Here is a 26459-nt window from a genome sequence, read left to right as displayed (position 1 = left end):
AATGTTGCAGAAATATTTATGATACACTACGACTTCCTACAGCCTGTGTAATGTCTTTAATGTAAGTATGACATCATTATCCTCGCTAATCGGACAATAAAATACATAGAAATGTCATACGGTAGGCACTCCATTTTAATATTTTGAAATGATTCCATATAAAAAGCGCTTCTTACCTCATCGCCATGCGCAGAGTCTGCCCATGGTGGCGTGGCTTCGCTCTGACAGTGGTGGTAAAAGGAGTAGAAGTAGGTAGGTGACCCGTACTGAGCATGGAGATCTGCCGTGGCGATGGCTGGAGCCACCCACTGGTGGTCTGTGAACAAGGCCACCAGGGTCTTCCGTCGGGTTTCTGCATTGTCACGGTCGGCCCAGTCAGTGTACATGAACCTTGAAAACACGACACGCGACGGTCAATGCATGATGTCATTCGTTAGCATCATCGCTAATTGTGTCAATGTGATACGGTCATAACACGCATGTACAAGCAAAAGGCCGATTCTGTCGCTGAATCGCTGCATGGAAAAAAGGACGGAAAGTCGGACTGACCTGAAATTTTTCACACAGGTCAATGTAGTCTACAAAACAGACACGGTCACTGTCACTGTGGGCTGTTCAGTTCAATTACCGTGAAATTTGGTACACACCTTTAGGCGACTAACAGACACATGTCTGTACAATTTGAGCAAGATACGTTGAAAAAACGGCATCAATCAGAAACAAATTTGCAGGTGCCGGTGGGACTTAACAAAAAAATTAATTAATTTAAAAAATTAATTAATTAATTTAAAAAATTATTATTAATTTATTACATCTGTATTATTATCTGTGTAATATTTAATCAAGCTCCATGTGCAATATATTAAGTTCTAAGTGAAGTATTTCTATAATCTCATAGTGTAAAGACATACTATATTTCATCTCATTTCATATTATCTGCAAACTGTATTTGTATATAACTCTGGGTAAAATTGTTGATTTGTTAATACTTGGGTTGTTTATATTTTTATATTGTGTATTTTGTACTTTGTACTGCTTAACTGATTCTGTATTCTTGCTGCTGTGCAATGCAAATTTCCACACTGACGGACAAATAAAGTTTAGTTTAGTTTAGTTTAGTTTAGTTTAGTTTAGTTTAGTTTAGTTTAGTTTAGTTTAGTTTAGTTTAGTTTAGTTTAGTTTAGTTTAGTTTAGTTTAGTTTAGTTCGATTCGGTTCAGTTCAGTTCGGTTCAGTTTGGTTCGGTTCAGACCAGTTCAGTTCGGTTCAGTCCGGTTCAGTTCAGTTTAGTTTTACTTTGCTTTAGTTTTACTTTACTTTTACTTTACTTTTACTTGAGTTTTGAGTTTTTGTTTTAATTCATTCATTCATTTTCTACCGCTTATCCTCACGAGGGTGGGGGGTGCTGGAGCCTATCCCAGCTGCCTTCGGGCGAGAGGCGGGGTACACCCTGGACTGGTCGCCAGCCAATCACAGGGCACATATAGCCAAACAACCATTCACACTCACATTCATACCTATGGAGTCGCTAATTAACCTAGCATGTTTTTGGTATGAGAAAACCCACGCATGCAAACTCCTCACAAAGACGGCCGAGGGTGGAATCGAACTCAGATTTTCTAGCTGTGAGGCCTGAACACTAAACACTCAGCCACGGTATGTATAAATAACCATAAAACCTTGTTGGAAGTTTTTTGTGGTAGGTGTGTCCCATTACGTGCTGTCTCTTTTTTTCTGTTTTTATATCTTTAGAACCCAAAGCGCTAACAAATCGACCTCCATACTGTAACATGTATATCCAAGTTTGATTTGTATAGTAGTATAGTAAACATGTTTACCTTATACTCTCTCTCAAAGTGTCGCGGCCTTCTGGGTATCCATACAGACTATCCACAAAGTCTGACACAGCAAAGTCAAAATCCTCAGCTGTGACTCCATCCTCGGAGTCCACAATGCCCTCCACAAACTTCACCCCCTCACCCTGATTGACCCCCAGCATCACGTCGTAGTTGAGAAACTCCCCTTGCTCCATCAGAATCTGCGGGTCGTCGGGTATCACGTCTCCGTCGATGACCGGAGCGAAAGCTGTGTGGTACTTGGCCGGAGTGACGTGCTGCTCCACCAGTTCACGGTAGCTCCGGCCTTGGAGGCAGGCCACCAGTTGGGTGCTGTCATCGATGCCGCAGCCCACCCTCTCACCCAGCTGTCGGGCGTACTTGCTGGGCTGGTAGTTGACGGCCCAACTGGCTAAAGCGCTGCCGCTCTGGATGATGGCCCTGTGGAACAAATCTGACACATACACAGTCACGTATTAGAACAGTCATTCATTATCCTAGGCGGGGTACACCCTGGACTGGTGGCCAGCCAATCACAGGGCACATATAGACAAACAACCATTCACACTCACATTCATACCTATGGACTATTTGGAGTCGCTAATTAACCTAGCATGTTTTTGGAATGTGGGAGGAAACCGGAGTACCCGGAGAAAACCCACGCATGCACGGGGAGAACATGTAAACGCAACACAGAGATCGCAGAGGGTGGAATTGAACCCTGGTCTCCTAGTTGTGAGGCCTGTGACACTAACCACTCGACCACCGTGCAGCCACGGTATGTATATAAAACCTTGTTGGAAACATGTAAACGCCACACAGAGATCGCCGAGGGTGGAATTGAACTCGGGTCTCCTAGCTGTGAGGCCTGTGACACTAACCACTCGACCACCGTGCAGCCACGGTATGTATATAAAACCCTGTTGGAAACATGTAAACGCCACACAGAGATCGCCGAGGGTGGAATTGAACTCGGGTCTCCTAGCTGTGAGGCCTGTGACACTAACCACTCGACCACCGTGCAGCCACGGTATGTATATAAAACCTTGTTGGAAACATGTAAACGCCACACAGAGATCGCCGAGGGTGGAATTGAACTCGGGTCTCCTAGCTGTGAGGCCTGTGACACTAGCCACTCGACCACCGTGCAGCCACGGTATGTATATAAAACCTTGTTGGAAACATGTAAACGCCACACAGAGATCGCCGAGGGTGGAATTGAACTCGGGTCTCCTAGCTGTGAGGCCTGTGACACTAACCACTCGATCACCGTGCAGCCACGGTATGTATATAAAACCTTGTTGGAAACATGTAAACGCCACACAAAGATTGCCGAGGGTGGAATTGAACTCGGGTCTCCTAGCTGTGAGGCTTGTGACACTAACCACTCGACCACCGTGCAGCCACGGTATGTATATAAAACCTTGTTGGAAACATGTAAACGCCACACAGAGATCGCAGAGGGTGGAATTGAACTCGGGTCTCCTAGCTGTGAGGCTTGTGACACTAACCACTCGACCACCGTGCAGACACGGTATGTATATAAAACCTTGTTGGAAACATGTAAACGCCACACAGAGATCACCGAGGGTGGAATTGAACTAGGGTCTCCAAGCTGTGAGGCCTGTGACACTAACCACTCGACCACCGTGCAGCCACGGTATGTATATAAAACCTTGTTGGAAACATGAAAACGCCACACAGAGATCGCCGAGGGTGGAATTGAACTCGGGTCTCCTAGCTGTGAGGCCTGTGACACTAACCACTCGACCACCGTGCAGCCACGGTATGTATATAAAACCTTGTTGGAAACATGTAAACGCCACACAGAGATCGCCGAGGGTGGAATTGAACTCGGGTCTCCTAGCTGTGAGGCCTGTGACACTAACCACTCGACCACCGTGCAGCCACGGTATGTATATAAAACCTTGTTGGAAACATGTAAACGCCACACAGAGATCGCCGAGGGTGGAATTGAACTCGGGTCTCCTAGTTGTGAGGCCTGTGACACTAACCACTCGACCACCGTGTCGCCACGGTATGTATATAAAACCTTGTTGGAAACATGTAAACGCCACACAGAGATCGCAGAGGGTGGAATTGAACCCTGGTCTCCTAGCTGTGAGGCTTGTGACACTAACCACTCGACCACCATGCAGCCACGGTATGTATATAAAACCTTGTTGGAAACATGTAAACGCCACACAGAGACGCCGAGGGTGGAATTGAACTCGGGTCTCCTAGCTGTGAGGCCTGTGAGACTAACCACTCGACCACCGTGTCGCCACGGTATGTATATAAAACCTTGTTGGAAACATGTAAACGCCACACAGAGATAGCCGAGGGTGGAATTGAACTCGGGTCTCTTAGCTGCGAGGCCTGTGACACTAACCACTCATCCACCGTGCAGCCACGGTATGTATAAAAAAAACCTTGTTGGAAGTTTTTTGTGGTAGCGGCATAGGTGTGTCTCTTTTTATCTGTTTTTATATCTTTAGAACACACAGAAAAGAAAAATATGTGTGTTCATGTTTCACGTTAGGATTGGGATAAAAATTTGGGAATTTGGTAATCAGGTATAAAACACTATTTTAAGATATTATAACCTGTGAATAATGAATAATGTCGCTCTTTGCACCAGAAGCGTATGTTATTAATGGGCGTCCATCCCATAAACCTTTAATTGCCCATCACCATAATTGGCCTTAAGTGAACACAAGGTGATACGAGTCAAAAGTGAGTCAAGCAGTTCTTACCCTCAGAGTAGTGAGACAAGGTGAGGAGACTGACACAGGAAGCTCCAGCTCCAGATCCGAACACCGTCACCCTGTTTGGATCTCCTCCGAAAGCCGCAATGTTCTCTTTAACCCAGCGCAGAGCTTGGATCTGGTCCAGCAAGCCATAGTTCCCTTTGGCGGCCTGGTCGCCTGTACTCAGAAATCCTGCAAAGGAGACACAAACATCATTGGCTGTACTTCTTATATATATGGTGTTTCTTTACTTAACTGCAGAGAATACCAGACCTCAATTAAAGCTGATGCACCGACGTGAGTGAGAGGTCTTTAGTTTTACATATGTATTTTTATAATAATCTTAAAAAATGAAAAATAGAAAAAATAAAATAAAATAAAATTTAATTAAATAAATTTAAATAAAATTAAATAAATTTAAATAAAATTAAATTAAATTAAACAAAATTAAATAAAATTAAATAAAATTATAGTTGGCTGCACGGAGGTAGAGTGGTTAGCACGCAGACCTCACAGCTAGGAGACCTGGGTTCAATTCCACCCTCGGCCATCTCTGTGTGGAGTTTGCATGTTCTTTTCTCCGGGTATTCCGGTTTTCTCCCACATTCCAAAAACATGCTAGGTTAAAATTAGCGACTCCAAATTGTCCATAGGTATGAATGTGAGTGTGAATGGTTGTTTGTCTATATGTGCCCTGTGATTGGCTGGCCACCAGTCCAGGGTGTACCCCGCCTCTCGCCCGAAGACAGCTGGGATAGGCTCCAGCCTCGCCCGCGAGGAATGAATTATAATACATATAAATACCTATGGCCTGCACGGTGTTCGAGTGGTTAGTGTGCAGGCCTCACAGCTAGGAGACCCGAGTTCAATTCCACCCTCGGCAATCTCTGTGTGGCGTTTACATGTTCTCCCCGTGCATGCATGGGTTTTTTCCGGATACTCCGGTTTCCTCCCACATTCCAAAAACATGCTAGGTTAAAATTAGCGACTCCAAATTGTCCATAGGTATGAATGTGAGTGTGAATGGTTGTTTGTCTATATGTGCCCTGTGATTGGCTGGCCACCACTCCAGGGTATATCCTGGGATAGGCTCCAGCACCCCTGCGACCCTCGTGAGGATAAGCGGTAGAAAATGAATGAATGAATGAAGTCTGTTATAAACAAGAGATCTATTCTGTGCTTCAGTAGGTGCTGCTGTTTTGGTTAGCATCTATTCTATCTCTGAGGTGGGTTTTCATTTTGTTGCGGACAACAGCGTGTTTTAATGTTTCAAAACTAGCCGAAAAAGCAGTAAAAAAAATGTGCTACTCCGTCAAAACGTTAAAAAGTCCCGTATTATGGTCATTGTTAGAAACGCTATTTAAACCTAAGCAATCTCAATAGCTCACTGTTTAATACACATCAACGCATTCGGTAGAATAACATGCAAGAAAGCATCAATGTCAATCATTCGTTTCATCGTTCTTTATTTTCTATTGCACAGAAATCCCCTTCATGCAAAATGGAAAATAACTGCAAATTAAACCACTTTTACGATGCTTTGAATAATTCTGTATGCTCCCACAGTAAAATCTAGGTCAGCACTGGGATTTATCAACATTGTGCACATTTCCATAAATGGCATGCTCGAGTTCCAGCTTGAATAAGAACAGCAAAGACAATTTAAGTGCGTGCACGAGTGTTTCTTTTAAGGACTCTGCTCACCTCATGAACGTACAGATGAAGGAGGGGTGGAGGACAAAGAGGAAGACACAGCTACCCATGATGGTGGACGATGATGATAATGATGATGATGATCTTTATGGAGGTGGTGCAAGCACAGAAGATGGAGATGATTTAAAAAAATAAAAAAAAATTCAGGATTAGCCTAAAACAGTCATCAATTTTTTTTTCCTTGCAAGGTCAGAACTTTTTCATTTATTAGCAATCTTATATATTTTTTTAACAAGTACTCTGCACTCCTGTCGTACATCTCAGCAAAGATGTACGCTTTCCTCACTGGAGGAAATTATCTTAATGATTTGCATGTGGAACTGCACTAAGAGCAAGAATATAAAATATGTTTTTAATTATTTAAGTCAACCGCGCACATGGATGCTAGTTATGTTCTTGGGTTTTTTCAGTTGAGACCACTTTTAATGTCACTTCCTGAATGATCAGTGACAGGTCAAACATACATGACTTGCATGTTGTTAAAGGGGACCTATTATGCCTTTTTTTTTCGTTTTTCTGACCTATGATGTATTATCGTGTTTGCACATTTGGAGGTGAGTCTTAAAAATAATTTTGGGATGGCTCAAAATGCTCAGTTTTAAAAGGCGTGGTAAAAGCGTTCTTTTGTGATGTCACAGAGGGGCGGACTTCCTTATATGGGTATGGCGCAAAAGCGCTTGCATACAGGGAGCAGGGTTGCTAATAGCCGGTTCCCACCACAATTAGTGGCCAAATTAAATATTACCGATGCTATAGACGCTAAAATGGTAAAGTTATTTATTTTTCTTTTCTTAAGAATTCCGGTCTGGATTCCGAATCCAACACATAATATGTTAAAATCCGACATTTAAAAAAGATACATAGCTGTTTATTATCAACTCCTATACCGTTCGCAGCTAGCGGCACAAACCGGAAGTCCTTTTATGCACTTGTTAGTGAGACCAACCACAGCGGAGTGGGCGTGTTTTTGCAGGAACTACGGAATCCAAAGCAAAACAGCTGAATAGGTGCAGATTCTGGAAGAACCATAAAGCTTTGTGTGCTGGTTATTGTGTGCAGCTGCTCTATAGGAGTCCACAACTCAATAAAAAGGGACGAAAAGTGAGCATAATAGGTCCGCTTTAACAGTGATGAGGTAACAAGAAAATAAAACAAAACTAAATAAAACTAAATAAAACTAAATAAAACGAAATAAAACGAAATAAAACGAAATAAAATAAAATAAAATAAAATAAAATAAAATAAAATAAAATAAAATAAAATAAAATAAAATAAAATAAAATAAAATAAAATAAAATAAAATAAAATAAAATAAAATTAAATTAAATTAAATTAAATTAAATTAAATTAAATTAAATTAAATTAAATTATTAAAACTATATTAGGAAAGCAGGAAGTGAACAAATTCATTTTGGACATGTGGAACTGTGAACTGATTATGTGATGCATTCAATTGTAATCTGATGCATGTTCAAATGAAATTAAACCATTACCATTACATTATATCTGTATATGAAGTACAAGCAAAAGTTCTGATATGTTGTTATGAATTCTCATCACCTTCCAGTGAGCTTGGAGATATATATTCCTCCATCTTGGCAGTCAAATTCATTCATTTATTCAGCACAGCATAATAATATATTTGACTTTCTGCTCTCATGCTGGCAATGCGTCAAAAAAAAAAACACTGGCTTTTCCTCTCTGGGGGAAGGACAGCAGTGACAAGCACCTTCCAGACCCCACCCACCCTTCAGGATTGGGGCGTTGCGATGCATTTTATTGTCCGACTGGCAAGAATATACTGTAGATATCACACTTCCATTACACAGGCTGTAGGATGTTAGTATTAAGAGATATTGAACACATAATGTCCTTGCCTGCTGTGATGCTAAGCTAAACAATAATAAAAACACTGCGATTCAAGGTTTTCCCCATTGAGAGGATAATATAAAAGTATCATTATTGCCTGCAACATGTTAGTTCGGCATAAAAGTTGCATTTGAGAGCATAAATAGCCTCGGTGGTAATTGCGCTGCTGTTGCTTGGCTCTAAAGGGCAGACGGGGGGGGGGGGGGCAATGTAAAGTTCACCATGCATTGTTTTCATGCATAGTGCAAACGGTGTAACAAATATAGCGTACAATAATTCCAAAATGTGAAAAAGTTATAAAAGTCATATTTCCTCACATTGTGGCCTCTCTGCTTGAATAAACACCGTGCCTCCATTTTTTTTTCTGTATGTGAAACATTGTGGAGAAAAGCTGCTTGGTGTTATATTGTAGTTATGATAATTAAATGTAATTATTGATAAGATTAAATAAACGCCTTAAGAGGTACCCGGGACTCTCTGCAGTTTTTTTTTTTTTCGCAAATTTTTGAAACATTACAGTGCATTTCTTACATCATCAAAATATAACTTTCCATTATTTACATTTGTCTATCCCAGCTGTCTTTGGGCAAGAGGCGGGGCACACCCTGCCAATCACAGGGCACATATAGACAAACAACCATTCACACTCACATTCATACCTATGGACAATTTGGAGTCGCTAATTAACCTAGCATGTTTTTGGAATGTGGGAGGAAACCGGAGTACCCGGAGAAAAAAAACCACGCATGCACGGGGAGAACATGCAAACTCCATACAGAGATGACCAAGGCTGAAATTGAACTCGGGTCTTCTAGCTGTGAGGCCTGTGACACTTACCACTTGACTACCGTGCAGCCATGGTATGTATATAAAACCTCGTTGGAAGATTTTTGTAGTAGCGGCATAGAAGTGTCTCTTTTTATCTGTTTTTATATCTTTAGAACACACGGAAAAGAAAAATATGCGTGTTCATGTCTCACACAGAGATGGTCGAGGGGGGAATTGAACCCTGTGAGCTCTGCGCACTAACCACTCGACCGCCGTGCCGCCCATTATATCAAACAATATATTGGTAAATTAGCTTTAAACAATATCTTGATTAATTATTATTAAGAGGGGCGGCACGGTGGTCTAGGGGTTAGCGCGCAAACCTCACAGCTAGGAGACCAGGGTTCAATCCCACCCTCGGGCATCTCTGTGTGGAGTTTGCGTGTTCTCCCCGTGCATGCGTGGGTTTTCTCCGGGTACTCCGGTTTTCTCCCACATTACAAAAACATGCTAGGTTAATTAGCGACTCCAAATTGTCGAATATGAATGTGAGTGTGAATGGTTGTTTGTCTATATGTGCCCTGTGATTGGCTGGCCAACAGTCTAGGGTGTACCCCGCCTTACGCCTGAAGACAGCTGGGATAGGCTCCAGCACCCCCCCCCCCCCCCCCCCCCCCGCGACCCTCATGAGGAAAAAGCGGTAGAAAATGAATGAATGAATTATTATTAAGAATAGAATGGAATTGAACCCAGGTCTCCTAGCTGTGAGGTCTGTGTGTTAACCACTCGACCGCCGTGCCACCCATTGTAATATTATTATTGTTATTATCATTATTGTTATAATCTTTATCATTATTACCATTATTATTGTTATTATTATCACCATTATTATTATCATCATTAATATTACCATTTTCATCATTATAGTTGTAAATATTTTTGGATTTTTTTTCATTATTATTTAATTTTACAGACTTCATTGCTTCTTGTAGAGTGCTGTATCATTGCATTTGTTTTTGTTTTATGAAATCCACAGTATTTGTGTTTTTATTGTCAATTTATTAGCCCACTTTTTCCCACTTAAATATGTAAATATGTAATATTTACATATCATTTTCTGTATTGAATGTGTCTAATCTTGTGCATTAAAAAAACAAGAACTTGAGACTGAGTCTGAACAGGTGACCAACCCAAACATCAGTTTTGAAGTGAATTAAAAGTGAGGAAAATATAGTATTTATGATGATATATGATATTTTTCTCAGGCAGAAATGTTGCCCCGTTTTTTATCTCAGTGATGTATTCAAGAACACACGGGAGAATCTAAAGCTAAATCCACAAATTGAGTAAAAAAAATATGATTTTACCGAGTACACCCAGGCGGTAGTTGAGCGTTATGACGATGACGTTGCCGTAGCTAGCCAGCACGCTGCCGTCCATCATGTTTCCGGTGCCTTCCGTGTACGAGCCGCCGTGGACGTAGACCATCACGGGTCTCTGGCCTCCCTCCTCGTGGATGTCTGAAAGAACAGAGAGGACGTGTAATAGTGAGTGACAGTCCGATTTGCGTCCACGTCCACGTCCACGTGTACGTGTTTAATCGCTCTGTGGGCAAGTGAAGCCTCCACCCGGCCTACACCCCCGCTTACCTTCATATATCTGTGAGTGGATTTAAATTGAGGCTGTTAGAGTGTTTCATGGCGGCTACGGAAGAAACACATGTGTGTGCGTTTGAGTGTGTGTTTGTGTGTGTGTGTGTGTGTGTGTGTGTCACATCCGTATGTATGAACCACTATGTATGCATGAGTGAGTCTTTGTCCTTCTCACTTCCCTCCACAAGTTGAGGCGTGAACCCCTCAGCAACTAGCGCAGGTGCCTGCATTCTAAGTGCCGCTAGCGCACGCACGGCGGGAAGAAGTACAGTGGAACATTGAAAGACCAACACAATCTAATACACTATTTCATTTCAATACATTTTTCCCATTGGAAGCAATGGAGCTATATTTATATATAAATATGTATATATGTATAATGTTCATTCATTCATTTTCTACCGCTTAGCCTCATGAGGGTCGCAGGGGTGCTGGAGCCTATCCCAGCTGTCTTCGGGCAAAAGGCAGGGTACACCCTGGACTGGTAACCAGCCAATCACAGAGCACATATAGACAAACAACCATTCACACTCACATTCATACCTATGGACAATTTGGAGTCGCTAATTAACCTAGCATGTTTTTGGAATGTGGGAGGAAACCGGAGTACCCGGAGAAAACCCACGCATCCACGGGGAGAACATGCAAACTCCACACAGAGATAACCGAGGGTGGAATTGAACTCGGGTCTCCTAGCTGTGAGGCCTACGCGGTAACCACTCGACTGCCATGCAACAGAGGCAACATTCATTCATTTTCTACCGCTTATCCTCACAAGGGTCGCGGAGGGTGCTGGAGCCTATCCCAGCTGTCTTCGGGCGAGAGGCGGGGTACACCCTGGACTGGTGGCCAGCCAATCACAGGGCACATATAGACAAACAACCATTCACACTCACATTCATACCTATGGACAATTTGGAGTCGCTAATTAACCTAGCATGTTTTTGGAATGTGGGAGGAAAGCGGAGTACCCGGACATGCAAACTCCACACAGAGATGGCGGATGGGGGAATCGAACTCAGGTCTTCTAGATGTGAGACCTGCGTGCCAACCACTCGTCCACCGTGCAGCCCTGTTTTGAGTATCATACAAATGTAAAAATAAGATAACCACTATATGATAACACTATATGATAACACTATATGATAACTACTATATGACTACTATACTACTATAACACTACATGATAACACTATATGATAATACTACACATACATAAAATACAATACTCACCAGAGAGTCCAATAAAAACCTCTCTTTTTTTCTGATAGCTTGATATTGATGTTCTGCTTCAATTTTGGATTAACATTTGCAATAAAAGTGACTGCATACTATTTTCTTTTGTTACGTAACACATATCGAGACGTTTAACTTATCTTGACCAACTACTATCAAAACAATTAACCTAGCATGTTTTTGGAATGTGGGAGGAAACCGGAGTACCCGGACATGCACCCTGGACTGGTGGCCAGCCAATCACAGGGCACATATGGACAAACAACCATTCACACTCACATTCATACCTATGGACAATTTGGAGTCGCTAATTAACCTAGCATGTTTTTGGAATGTGGGAGGAAACCGGAGTACCCGGACATGCAAACTCCACACAGAGATGGCGGATGGGGGAATCGAACTCAGGTCTTCTAGCTGTGAGACCTGCGTGCTAACCACTCGACCACCGTGCAGCCCTGTTTTGAGTATCATACAAATGTAAAAATAAGATAACCACAATACTACTATACGACTATGACTACTATATGACTACTATACTACTATAACAGTATATGATAACACTATATGATAACTACTATATGACTACCATACTACTATAACACCATATGATAACACTATATGATAATACTACGCATACATAAAATACAGGAAAATACAATACAAAAACCTTTTTTTTCTGATAGCTTGATATTGATGTTCTGCTACAATTTCGGATTAACATTTGCAATAAAAGTGACTCTCCCCAGCCTGTATTGCCCAAATTCAGCTGGGATCGGCTCCAGCCCCCGTCCCCCTCCCCCACATAGCTGGGAATGAACGCATAACAGTCCTCACCTTCCTCAGTGGGCACGTAGATGTTGAGGTAGAGACAGTCCTCACTCTGGTGAGTCAGGTAGGTGGCGGCAATGTCCAGGTTGGCCGTGAGCCAAGAGGGCATCATATCTCCCAGCATGCTCCTCTCATCCAGCGACTGCGGGCAAACGGGAGCAAACTGGGTCACATTTCGTATTCCAGGCCAAGGTAACGGCGGCTCAGGTGCTTGGAAACGCCGATCTCCGGTCGGGGGCCTGGCGTAAGGCACTCCCAGGTACTGGATGACGGGGCCCAGGAGGTCCGAGGGCAGGGGTGTCAGAATACCACGGATGCGTCCCTGCGCCGTGGAGATGACAGGCACCGTCTGCTGCGCCGACGAGGGGGCCGCATAGCGGGTGAGGAGGAGGCAGAGGAGCCAGAGGAGAGAGGAGACGTGCGGAGGAGTTCTCCTTCTCCTCTTCTGCTCGGACATGGCGGTGCGTTCGGAGGCGGTTGGGGGAATTGGGAAAGCTGTCACCGGTGTGCGTGTTTATGCCGCTTTATCGGGCTTCAGAGGTATTCTGCACTCTGATGCAGCTTGGCCCATAAACGCATCGCACACACACCCTGACCCTTTACAAGTAACCTTTCCCCCTTTGTGTGTGTGTGTGTGTGTGTGTGTGATTCAGTGCCTCTGAGTGTGTAGTGAGTCAGTTGGCGTCAGTCCTTTGCCTCTATGTGTTCATGTGTGTGTGTGTGTGTGTGAATGTCTTGTTATGTAAACAGTAGCATCACTGTTCCTCTGTCACTCTCCTCCTTCCGCTCACCCCCATGACAAGCCCAAACTGCCTCCTGGAAGAATGGAGCAGGAGGAAGCGGAGACATAGAAGAAGAGAAGAAGTGAACAGAATGAGACCATTAGTCATCGTCAGTGGAATCAAGGTGGAAATCAAGGCAAATGTCACACAGATAGACATATATATAAAGTAGACCTATACATACAGTCTACAGCAGGGGTCTTAAACTCAATTTACCTGGGGGCCACTGGAGCTAAGGTCTGGGTGAGGCTGGGTCGCATCAGGTTAAAAAAATAAAAAATAAAATAAAATAAAATTATATATAGTAAAAACAGGAAATAAATAAAAATAAAAAATATAATAAAAATATTAATATTAATATTAATTAAATATTAATATATATATATATATATTAGTCTTCAATGCTTCTGCTATACCCTTCACTTTTTCAGTGCTTTGGTTCTTTGGAAAAGCGCTGATAAAACATTAAATCATTATAAATTAATTTTTATTTATTATTAAATGATTAAATATTTAATGTTAATTTTGATTTTTTGACACAAAATAAGATGGAAAAATAAATAAGCAAATCAAAAAACAAATGAAACAAATTAATTTTTATTTATTATTAAATTATTAACTAAATGTGTAATGTTAATTTTTATTTTTGACACAAAATAAGATGGAAAAATAAATAAGCAAATCAAAAAACAACTGAAACAAATAAATTTTTATTTATTATTAAATTATTAAATAAATGTTTAATGCTAATTTTTATTTTTCGACACAAAATAAGATGGAAAAATAAATAAGCAAATCAAAAAACAAATGAAACAATTTAACAAATTAATTTTGATTTATTATTAAATTATTAAATAAATGTTTAATGTTAATTTTTATTGTTTGACACAAAATGAGATGGAAAAATAAATAAGCAAATCAAAACACAAATGAAACAAATTAATTTTTATTTATTATTAAATGATTAAATACATGTTTAATGTTAATTTTTATTTTTCGACACAAAATAAGACGGAAAAATAAATAAACAAATCAAAAAACAAATGAAACAAAATAACAAATTAAATTTTCATTTTCAAACTAGGGTCCCGCGGGCCACATTTGGCCTGCGGGCCGCGAGTTTGAGACCCCTGGTCTACAGGATAAGCTAGCGTTCATGGTGACTGCTCAGCTTTAACTGGTGTGTCAGAGTGAATGATATGCAGATGTGTGTGTGTGTGTGTGTGTGTGTGTGTGTGTGTGTGTGTGAGCTGCAGACATATGTCACACCCTGCTACGATGCTGCACACATCACAGAACCCTGTGATAGGGGGAGGGTGTCGGAGGAGGAGGAGGAGGGGAGGGGGGAGAGTCAGTCACACGCTTAATTAAACCATGAACACACATGAGCTCCTGACCCGCATAAAAGGTAGGAATCCTGCACACGCGCGCTATATCGCTGTACCGGCACAACACACTTTCATTTATGGATGCCTTCATGGTCATCACGTACAGTGGAACCTCCAATGTCATATAAATCAGTACAAAAAAACAATTTTCCCATACATACCTATGGACTATTTAGAGTTGACGATTAAGCTAACATACATGTTTTGAATGGGAGGACATGCAAACTCCACACAGAGATGCACAAGCGGAGAATCGAACCCAGGTCCTTCTGATCTCCTGACTCTGTGGCCTACATGCTAACCACTCATTCACCGAGCGGCTTTTTTTTTTAAATCCGTGAACACAAATGTGACATTAGTCACAAATTAAAACTAAAACTAAATAAAACTAAATGCAACTGACTCATAGAATTCCAACAGCAGATAATAACCCAACCAATAAGGTTGACAATGAGTCAATGAGAAAATATTCATTCATTCATTTTCTACTGCTTATCCTCACGAGGGTCGCGGGGGTGCTGGAGCCTATCCTAGGATACACCCTGGACTGGCACATATAGACAAACAACCATTCACACTCACATTCATACCTATGGACAATTTGGAGTCGCTAATTAACCTAGCATGTTTTTGGAATGTGGGAAGAAACCGGAGTACCCGGAGAAAACCCACGCATGCACGGGGAGAACATGCAAACTCCATACAGAGATGACCGAGGGTGGAATTGAACTCGGGTCTCCTAGCTGTGAGGCCTGCACGGTAACCACTCGACTGCCGTGCAACAGAGGCAACATTCATTCATTAATTTTCTACCGCTTGTCCTCTCAAGGGTCGCGGCGGTGCTGGAGCCTATCCCAGCTGTCTTTGCCCGAAAGGCAGGGTACACCCTGGACTGGTGGCCAGCCAATCACAGGGCACATATAGACAAACAACCATTCACACTCACATTCATACCTATGGACAATTTGGAGTCGCTAATTAACCTAGCATGTTTTTGGAATGTGGGAGGAAACCGGAGTACCCGGAGAAAACCCACGCATGCACGGGGAGAACATGCAAACTCACACACAGAGATGTGGAATTGAACTCGGGTCTCCTAGCTGTGAGGTCTGCACGCTAACCACTCAACCACCGTGCAGCCTGTCCAATAATTTAGTTAATCCACATTCAGCTTTAAATTCGTGAAGATTCCACTAACCACTGATGTGCTTATTTTCCACCTTTATCCACCTGCACGGTGACCTAGTGGTTAGCATGTTGACCACGTAGCCAGGAAATTGGGAAGATCTGGGTTTGAATCTCCGTATGGGCAACAGTGTGGAGTTTGCATGTTTTTCCTGTGCATGTGTGGGTTTTGTGTATGGACTATAATTTCCTCCCACATTACAAAAATATGCATTATAGCTTAATTGGAGACTCTAAAGCAGGGGTGGGCAAACTTTTTGACTCATGGGCCGCATTGAGTTAACAAAATTGTGCGGGGGGCCAGAACATATATTTAACACACATGATTTTACGCTTATAATTTTAATAATTTTAATGATTTTTAATATTTTTAAAATATTTTTTAAATATTTTTTAATAATTTTTAAATATTTTTTAATAATTTTAATACTTTGTAATAATTTTAAATAATTTTAAATAATCTTTAATAATTTTTTATAATTTTTTTATAATTTTTTATAATTTTTATTAAATTTTATTAAATTTTATTAAATGTTAATAATTTTAAATAATTTTTAATAATTTTTAATAATTGTAAATAATTTTTAATAATTTTTAATAATTTTTAATAATTTTTAATAATTTTTAATAATTTTTAATAATTTTTAATAATTTTTAATAATGTTTAATAATGTTTAATAATTTTTAATAATTTTTACTAATTTTTAATAATTTTAAATTTTAAATAATTTTAAATAATTTTAAATAATTTTAAATAATTTTAAATAATTTTTAATAATTTTTAATAATTTTTAATAATTTTTAATAATTTAATAATTTTTAATAATTTTCAATAATTTTAAATAATTTTTTAATAATTTTTAATAATGTTAATAATTTTACGCCTTGAATTATTTGTCTAATTTTAATTGTCATACTATCAGCTATATGTTCTTGTTTCCTTTTTTTCAGGAGCACTTTAAACATCAGACCACATCAAACTACGATTTATTTATTTATTTATTTTTACTGAATGAGACATCAAGTCATGTTGCCAGCTGGTATGTTAAAAGTTGAAATACTTAAAAGCAACTGGCGGGCCGGATTCAAACGTTTGGTGGGCCGTATGTGGCCCCCGGGCCGTAGTTTGCCCACCCCTGCTCTAAAGTGTCCATAGGTATGAATAGGACTGGGTGACCAGCCCAGAGTTCATCCTGCCTCTCACCCAAACTCAAAATACCCCCATGACTCCGTTGAGCACAAGCTGCATAGAAAATGGATGAATGGAGGTCAAGATTTCAGTTAGCATGCATACGTTAGCCGCAAAGTGCTGCACAAACAACTTTTGACTGACGCCTCACTTAAATAACCAATAAATAACATTTTAGCCTGTCAGCCATGGCACAATATTCGTCCGTGCGTAAAACTGTCCATGCTTCTCTCACATAGTGTACATCCACTCTTAATATTCACCATAACCGGCTTATTGAATAGCCAGCAGAATTCAGAATTTTGGCGTTATGGGTGTACTAAGGTAAAAAAAAAATGAAGGACCCAATGAGGCGAGATGAATGGTACAATGCTGGAATGGCCGCTCGTTGTCTTGTGACATGCTGCAAACGGCCTGTCCTAACTTCCCCTGAGCTCGCTTGTAAACAAACATGGCGTCGCTCGTTTTGCCAAATGTGCCAAATGCTCTACAAACATCTCGAGATGAGGGAAAAACCACAGAGTGCTGCAAATGTCATCATCCAACTACACCTGACTCGAACCAGCAGCTTGTCCAGCTGTGGCACAGTAGCCAATCAGCATCCGTTGATGACAGCCAATGACTGAATAGCCAATAAAATTATACATTTGGGGTAAAGATTTTAGGATGAGATTTTCTGTCTTATGTCTTTCTGTTTCGCCCGCACAGCGGATGAGTGGTTAGCGCACAGGTCTTGCAATGAGGAGACCCAAGTTCAATTCCACCCTCGGTCATCTCTGTGTGGAGTTTGCATGTTCTCCCCGTGCATGCGTGGGTTTTCTCCGGGTACTCCGGTTTCCTCCCACATTCCAAAAACATGCTAGGTTAATTAGCGACTCCAAATTGTCCATAGGTATGAATGTGAGTGTGAATGGTTGTTTGTCTATATGTTGTTTATGTTATATTGTATTATATATATATGTTATTGTATTATATATTATCTCTCTCTCACACACACACACATTGTTTAAAGTACTCCTACCAGACATATTCCAAACTGGATTAAATTCATTTTACCTCATCATTCTACACAAAATGTTCCATTATCACACATTAAAACAAATATATTTTCATTTTTACTACATTTACAAAAAAATCTAAAATAACGTTTTCCATGTGTCACTATGGGGTATTTTGTGTAGAATTTTTTAGTGTAAAAATTTAGGTATTCAATTTTGGATTTAGGCTGTAACATAATATGATTACTTTCTTTTTAAAGTACTCCTATCAGTCGTACTCCAAACTGGATTCAAATCATTTTACCTCATCATTCTACACAAAATGTTCCATTATCACACATTAAAAAAATATATTTTCATTTTTAAAATAACGTTTTCCATATGTCACTATGGGGTATTTTGTGTAGAATTTTTTAGGGTAAAAATGTAGGTATTCCATTTTGGATTTAAGCTGTAACATAATATGATTACTTTCTGGATGTAAAGAGCAGGATGTATTTTTTTTATAATACACACATCTTCATTTCAATACATGCTCTTTCACTCTCTCTCACACACACACACTCATTTTTTAAAGTACTCCTACTAGACGTATTCCAAACTGGATTCAAATCATTTTACCTCATCATTCTACACAAAATGTTCCATTATCGTACATTAAAAAATACAAATATTTTCATTTTTACTAGATTTACAAAGAAATCTAAAATAACGTTTTCCATGTGTCACTATGGGGTATTTTGTGTAGAATTTTTAGAGCAGGATGTATTTTTTTTTATATAATACACACATCACTTTCCAATACACACATCTTCATTTCAATACATGCTCTTTCACTCACACACACACACACACTGTTTATACCCCAAAGCACAAGTGCAGGTTTCCCCTCTACCAATGACAAAACACACACACACACCTTCTCCATTTCACTACACACGCACACAAACGTGCACGCGTACATACAGCTGCTATATCGCTCTAAAGACCTTAAGGGCAGAATTACAACACATGCAGACGCGCACGTCCAGACAGTGCAACATCAATTCAGCCTAATCACACACACACACACACACACACACACACACACACACACACACACATATATATATGTGACAGCAGTGTGGAGGTGATCAGCCTTGCTCCTCCCACCACCAGCCCACCGTGGAGTGTATGTGTGCGGGGTTGTGTGCGCTGTCCAAGGTGCTAGTTAACATTCCAGTGGTGATCACACGCACGCTTCGGAATAACGCTCCATTTATCAGCGCAAAGCCTGCAAGCCCGCCACCGTGCACACACCCCGGGGCGTCCTCCTCGTACGCCGCAGTCCCCTTATCCAAGCATGTGTACATTTAACCATACAAAAAAAAAACAGTCATAACATAATATTTCATAATAAATATTAATATATATGCTTTAAAAGCACCGACCTGACTCCGACGCCGATTGGAAAATATGCACGTCCGAGGATGGTGCATGCAGCAAAGGGCTTATCCGACGTGGTCTGGGATGGGATATTTGGTGGTGTGACTCCCTCTGCTGATGCTGCTTGTGCCGCTGCTGGTGGCTGAGCGTCTCCCGTGTGCGAATCCCTCCCAAAAAAAAATAAAAAAAAATACAATAAAAAGAAGAAAACAAAGCAAGAATCCTCGTTATTAGTAATCCAATTAGAAAACGAGAGGGGAATATTGGCGCTGGAGGAAAGAATTGAAGTGTTTCTCCGATGGGATGTAAGGCCCAGGACAAATGATCAATCTTCCTCTCTCTCTCTCTTCCTTTCGCTGACTCCCCCCTCCCCCATTCCTCTCTCTCTCTTTCTCTCTCTCTCCTTTTCCCTCTCTGGTGCTCCCCCTAAATGCGATTGGACAGTGATGCAGCGAGCCCGCCACTGATCCAATGCTCCTCACCTATGAAGGAGAACATTATGTTACATAGTGTATCTTTAAAAACACACACACACCTGTTGTTGCATGTATAAGCCGGAGATGGAAACCATATTGTAACCTGTTGTAGCTACAAGATCACTTTACACAAATGATGCCAAAGGTGCACAGTGACCTCTTCAGGACCAGAACAGGAAGTCCTGTTCTAGTTCTATTCAGCCTGTATAGCTTTTCTCCCTCAGGCCTGCTATATATAAATATATATTTATATATATATGTGTGTGTGTAAGTATGGTAATGCAGCGGGGTCTGCAGTCGCTTCTGTGTTTGGGAACACTCCTCACGTCAGCACAGCTTGCCGCAGACGTTCCCAACTTCTCCCAAGTCCACATTTCTCTTCAACAATGCATGCGTCTCTTTTTTGTTTTGCATATCCGTAACGGTCTTGACTTGCTGATGCATCTCTGCTTGCATGCACACGGTATGAGTGGATGCCTGGATAAGCACAATTCACGCGGGGGTGCTGGAGCCTATCCCAGTTATCTTCGGGCGAGAGGCGGGGTACACCCTGGACTGGCGGCCAGCCAATCACAGGGCACATATAGACAAACAACCATTCACACTCACATTCATACCTATGGATAATTTGGAGTCGCCAATTAATTAACCTAGCATGTTTTTGGAATGTGGGAGGAAAACCGGAGTACCCGGAGAAAACCCACGCATGCACGGGGAGAACATGCAAAGTCCATACAAAGATGGCCAAGAGTGGGGAAAGACAAAATAAGAAGCCAAAAAGTTACCACTTCCACACAAAATAGGAGGAGAACTCATTCATTCATTCATTCATTTTCGACCACTTATCCTCACAAGGGTCGCAGAGGGGGGTGCTGGAGCCTATCCCAGCTGTCTTCGGGCAAGAGGCGGGGTACACCCTGGACCGGTGGCCAGCCAATCACAGGGCACATATAGACAAACAACCATTCACACTCACATTCATACCTATGGACAATTTGGAGTCGCTAATTAACCTAGCATGTTTTTTTGGAATGTGGGAGGAAACCGGAGTACCCGGAGAAAACCCACGCATGCACGGGGAGAACATGCAAACCTTAGATTACATTACCATCACACTACAAGTCATCAGCCATGGCATGTCCGACATGATCCTCCCATTCTGTGTGGAAGTGGTACGCTTTTATTTTCTTACTTTATCCTTTTTCCCCAAAAACTTTCTTAAGTTCAAAGAAGTCAATTGGAAAGGCTAATTAGTTAGCTCGGTAGCTTGCTATGCTAGCGGCGGCTGTCTCTTAAGTCCCTGCAGTGATTCCGTCGCCTACGCAATAGTGTAAAAGCAGTGTAAAGGTGACTATAGGGGTGTTATTGAATTTAGAAAGTTCTAAACAGGTTTTCTATGCTCTGTGAACGATATTCTGTTTAGTAATATCGAATCCTAGTTTACGGGAAATACATTTATAGCAGTCGGGTCTGAAATCAATAAACCACGATAAACAAGAGACGAGTATATGTACACTCTTAAACCCTTGTTCACTTCGATTCCTATTAAGCATCATTAGGCGTAAGTATTATTTTTCTACAATCACCTTCCTTGACTTCAAAAGGTGAGTAGTTTTGCTTTATTTTTGTTTTATTAGACAGTTTTTTTTTACACTTGTAGGAGAGTTAAAGTTACTTTTCCTTTACAATACATTCAGGTTTGTTATGATAATTTGTTATGAAAATAGAACGCCTTGGAAGTCAACTGACTTTGGAGGCTCCATTGTGTATATTTGTGGCTTTCTTGTGTGTGTGTGTGTGTGTGTGTGTGTGTGTTGTGTGTGAGTTTTAAAAGGAAGGACACAAGTTACAAGGGCAGACTTTATTCAGCCCAACAGCCTCTGCAAGCAAAAACAACCTGTCTTTCTTTCTCAGGCTCATATTAAATATAAAACCTGGAAGTCTGAGGCGTTAAAATAATCATTTATAAAAAGGACACTATCAACTTAGAAAGCTAAAATTGCACCTGCCATGAACGTAAAGGTGACAATAAATGCCTGAATAAGTAAATAGCATTTTATGGTAAGCAAATCACATAGGAAATAGTATGGTGATATAACATAATATTAGTCCAAGACAAGGGATATTGGGGGTGAACTTGAGAGGAAAAGATGCCGGATTTTTGTTATTAAATGCAACACTTTTCCTTACCTTTTCTATTTATTTTTTTAAATAGTGATACAAATGACTTTTTAACATGTTTTTAGCATAATGTACATAACAAACACTCATAATATATCAGTCATAGTAAATGACAAACTTTATCTTTACACAATCTAACCTAAATTCAGTGAAACCTTGGTTAGCATCGTCCCCAGTTTGCACACCAAATGTTGTCTCGGTTTAAGTACATATTCTGGTGTGTTATTAATACACTGCGCGAGTCCAACTGTGTACTCATTGTATTCAACCCCTGAACTGAATAAGAGGTGTATTGTAATGTAATGTAATGTAATGTAATTAATTGTAATGTATTATTCATTCATTCATTTTCGACGGCTTTTTCCTCACGGGGGTCGCGAGGGTGCTGGAGCCTATCCCAGCTGGTGGCCAGCCAATCACAGGGCACATATAGACAAACAACCATTCACACTCACATTCATACCTATGGACAATTTGGAGTCGCTAATTAACCTAGCATGTTTTTGGAATGTGGGAGGAAACCGGAGTACCTGGAAAAAAAAAACCCATGCATGCACAGGGAGAACATGCAAACTCCACACAGAGATGGCCGAGGGTGGGGAAAGACAAAATAAGAAGCCAAAAAGTTACCACTTCCACACAAAATAGGAGGAGAACTCATTCATTCATTCATTTTCTACCGCTTATCCTCACTAGGGTCGTGCTGGAGCCTATCCCAGCTGTCTTCGGGCGAGAGGCGGGGTACACTCTGGACTGGTGGCCAGCCAATCACAGGGCACATATAGACAAACAACCATTCACACTCACATTCATACCTATGGACAATTTGGAGTCGCTAATTAACCTAGCATGTTTTTGGAATGTGGGAGGAAACCGGAGTACCTGGAAAAAAAAAACCCATGCATGCACAGGGAGAACATGCAAACTCCACACAGAGATGACCGAGAATGGAATTGAACCCTGGTCTCCTAGCTGTGAGGTCTGTGCGCTAACCACTCATCCACCGTGCCGCCCAGGAATGTATTATTATTATTATTATTAAAATATCTCTGTGTTCTTTTTGATTCCATTTCCCTTGAATGAAAAAAAAAATACTCAATTCCACACACGATGGGGGCGCCTGAGTGACCCTGGTGTCTTCCCAAGGGCCCCCCGGCTCAGGTTAAGTGTTGCCCTCATGTGACCTGAAGGTTAAAGGTAACCCATTCCTGTATACTCAGTAGCAGAGGTTGTCCTTTATACTAATATTGTTAAAGGAATCAATAATAAGACCCTGACCTTGCCTCTGTATTGCATTACTATATTTTATTTTAGTGTTGCATGGAGCTTTAAATACTTCATTTATATACTAGTTTGTGTTTGTTTCTCAGTTTTTATCACATGGGTTCATTTAATTATAAAAAAAAAGGTCAGGGGCGGCACGGTGGTCTAGGGGTTAGCGCGCAGACCTCACAGCTAGGAGACCAGGGTTCAATTCCACCCTCGGCCATCTCTGTGTGGAGTTTGCATGTTCTCCCCGTGCATGCGTGGGTTTTCTCCGGGTACTCCGGTTTCCTCCCACATTCCAAAAACATGCTAGGTTAATTAGCGACTCCAAATTGTCCATAGGTATGAATGTGAGTGTGAATGGTTGTTTGTCTATATGTGCTCTGTGATTGGCTGGCGACCAGTCCAGGGTGTACCCCGCCTTACGCCCGAAGACAGCTGGGATAGGCTCCAGCACCCCCCGCGACCCTCGTGAGGAAAAGCGGTAGAAAATGAATGAATGAATGAAAAAAAGGTCAGCAGTATTTGGTGATATGAAAGAACTACAAATTAATTAATTAATTTTGATTTTATGAATCTCCCAGACACACCAACTTCTGGTGCAGTGTAAGGTGTGTGTCTTGGTTGTGTCATTTGCATGCGGTAGAGTGTAAAGGTCCTATGGGTTGGTCACATGACACCCTTTAGGAATATTAAAAAAGGCATATTAAAAAAAAAAAAAAAACTTTTCCCTCATTTAATCTACATTTTGAAGGCAAAAAAAAAAAAGAAACCAACAAATGTTTCTGCAGGGCTTTCAATTTCCTGCAACCCCCCCCCGACATGAGATCTTATTTAAGTCGTGAGCAAGCCAATTAAATTTCAGTCAACCTGCACGAGGCTGTCTGAGAGCGTCATCTCCTGCCCATTTGCCTGCCTTCACTTCACTGGCTTCAGTGGTGCCGCAAATGCTTTTAGAGTATTTTTATCCCTCTTATCATATTAGAATATGGCCGTGCAGTCAAATCAAATCATATTTATGCGCAAAGCACTCGCCGTGAATTGATTTGTCAACAAAAGAAATGCACCAAAGAAAATGAGCAGAGGAAGTTCAGAACAAGAGGCAATAAATAGCACAAGAAATGCCACAAAATGCATGAAAAACATCGATAAATCGATTTAGGGATGCCACGTTGTTGTGTGAAAGTGACACATTTTGGTGAGTCCTGTGTGAAAGGAGCAAGTGTATAAAGGCCAGCTCTACAATTGCCACCAGACAGCACACACAGTTCTAGCAATTTCACACTTTTTCCGAGTTCTGTGTATGAGACATGATATTGAAAGCACAACCAAATAATAATAATCATCATAATAATAAATAATATATAAAATAATATTAAATGATTTCCTGTTGCGGCGCTGATGTGTCCATTTTTGGCGTTGCTCTGTGTGAAAGGGGACCCTGAAAAGCAGACATGGCAATTTTCCACCTTTAGAGGTGACGTGACCGGACTGTGAGATACCCATGTCGCTGTGTGAAAGTGTGGATCGGAGCATTTCCCAAAATCTCGGAATTCCGTCAATAAGACTTTCTTTGTAAACATTATTAGAGCCCTCTAAACATGAAACAGCATCCCTATAGTCAAAGTTACACTCATATTACCCAATATAGTTGACAAAATAAGACATAATAGAGACTCACATGTTCCAGTTCCGGCTGCACGAGTGGTTAGCACGCAGGCCACACAGCTAGGAGAAGTGGGTTCGATTCCCCATGTTCCTTGCATGTTTTCCGGGTATTCCAATTCTCTTCAAATTGTCCGTAGGTATGAATGTGAGTCCAGGGTGTACCCCACCTCTCGCCCGAAGACAGCTGGGATAGGCTCCAGCACCCCCCGCAAACCTTGTGAGGAAAAGCGGTAAAAAATGAATGAATTATTAGAGCCCTCTAGACATGAAACAGCACCCCTATAGTCAACGTTACACTCATATTATCCAATATAGTTGACAAAATAAGACATACTATAGACTCACTTGTTCCAGTTCCGGCTGCACGAGTGGTTAGCACGCAGGCCACACAGCTAGGAGAAGTGGGTTCGATTCCCCATGTTCCTTGCATGTTTTCCGGGTATTCCAATTCTCTTCAAATTGTCCGTAGGTATGAATGTGAGTCCAGACACCAGTCCAGTGTGTACCCCGCCTCTCGCCCGAAGACAGCTGGGATAGGCTCCAGCACCCCCGCAACCCTTGTGAGGAAAAGCGGTAAAAAATGAATGAATTATTAGAGCCCTCTAGACATGAAACAGCACCCCTATAGTCAACGTTACACTCATATTACCCAATATAGTTGACAAAATAAGACATAATAGAGACTCACATGTTCCAGTTCCAGCTGCACGAGTGGTTAGCACGCAGGCCACACAGCTAGGAGAAGTGGGTTCGATTCCCCATGTTCCTTGCATGTTTTCCGGGTATTTCCAATTCTCTTCAAATTGTCCGTAGGTATGAATGTGAGTCCAGACACCAGTCCAGGGTGTACCCCGCCTCTCGCCCGAAGACAGCTGGGATAGGCTCCTGCAACCCTTGTGAGCAAAAGCGGTAGAAAATGAATGAATTATTAGAGCCCTCTAGACATGAAACAGCACCCCTATAGTCAACGTTACACTCATATTACCCAATATAGTTGACAAAATAAGACATAATAGAGACTCATATGTTCCAGTTCCGGCTGCACAAGTGGTTAGCACGCAGGCCACACAGCTAGAAGAAGTGGGTTCGATTCCCCATGTTCCTTGCATGTTTTCCGGGTATTCCAATTCTCTTCAAATTGTCCGTAGGTATGAATGTGAGTCCAGACACCAGTCCAGGGTGTACCCCGCCTCTCGACCGAAGACAGCTGGGATAGGCTCCAGCACCCCCTGCAAACCTCGTGAGGAAAAG

The 26459-nt window shown here is 41.2% G+C and overlaps 1 protein-coding gene across 3 annotated transcripts in view; it reads right to left on the bottom strand.

The window, feature by feature from the left end:
• Window positions 1–25714, bottom strand: part of LOC131136023 (neuroligin-4, X-linked-like) — a 51997-nt gene extending 26283 nt beyond the window's left edge. The window contains exons 1-8 of one of the 3 annotated variants that reach the window (XM_058082484.1): window positions 25554–25714; window positions 25222–25422; window positions 19623–19784; window positions 12657–13466; window positions 10302–10454; window positions 4591–4776; window positions 1838–2288; window positions 177–390 (exon numbers count right to left, since the gene is read on the bottom strand). In XM_058082484.1, the coding sequence (XP_057938467.1) occupies window positions 177–390; window positions 1838–2288; window positions 4591–4776; window positions 10302–10454; window positions 12657–13107 (1455 nt within the window). In that variant the 5' untranslated portion in view covers window positions 13108–13466; window positions 19623–19784; window positions 25222–25422; window positions 25554–25714. Of the gene's footprint in view, window positions 1–176; window positions 391–1837; window positions 2289–4590; window positions 4777–10301; window positions 10455–12656; window positions 13467–19622; window positions 19977–25221; window positions 25423–25553 lie in introns of those variants that run through there. The other 2 variants (XM_058082485.1, XM_058082483.1) reach the window with 2 other exon arrangements.
• Between the last annotated feature and the right edge of the window lie 745 nt (window positions 25715–26459).

Source organism: Doryrhamphus excisus, chromosome 9 (genome assembly GCF_030265055.1).
Source record: "Doryrhamphus excisus isolate RoL2022-K1 chromosome 9, RoL_Dexc_1.0, whole genome shotgun sequence".
Taxonomy (NCBI): domain Eukaryota; kingdom Metazoa; phylum Chordata; class Actinopteri; order Syngnathiformes; family Syngnathidae; genus Doryrhamphus; species Doryrhamphus excisus.
Note: the sequence above shows the minus strand (reverse complement) of the source record. Positions and strands in the feature narration are given on the sequence as shown.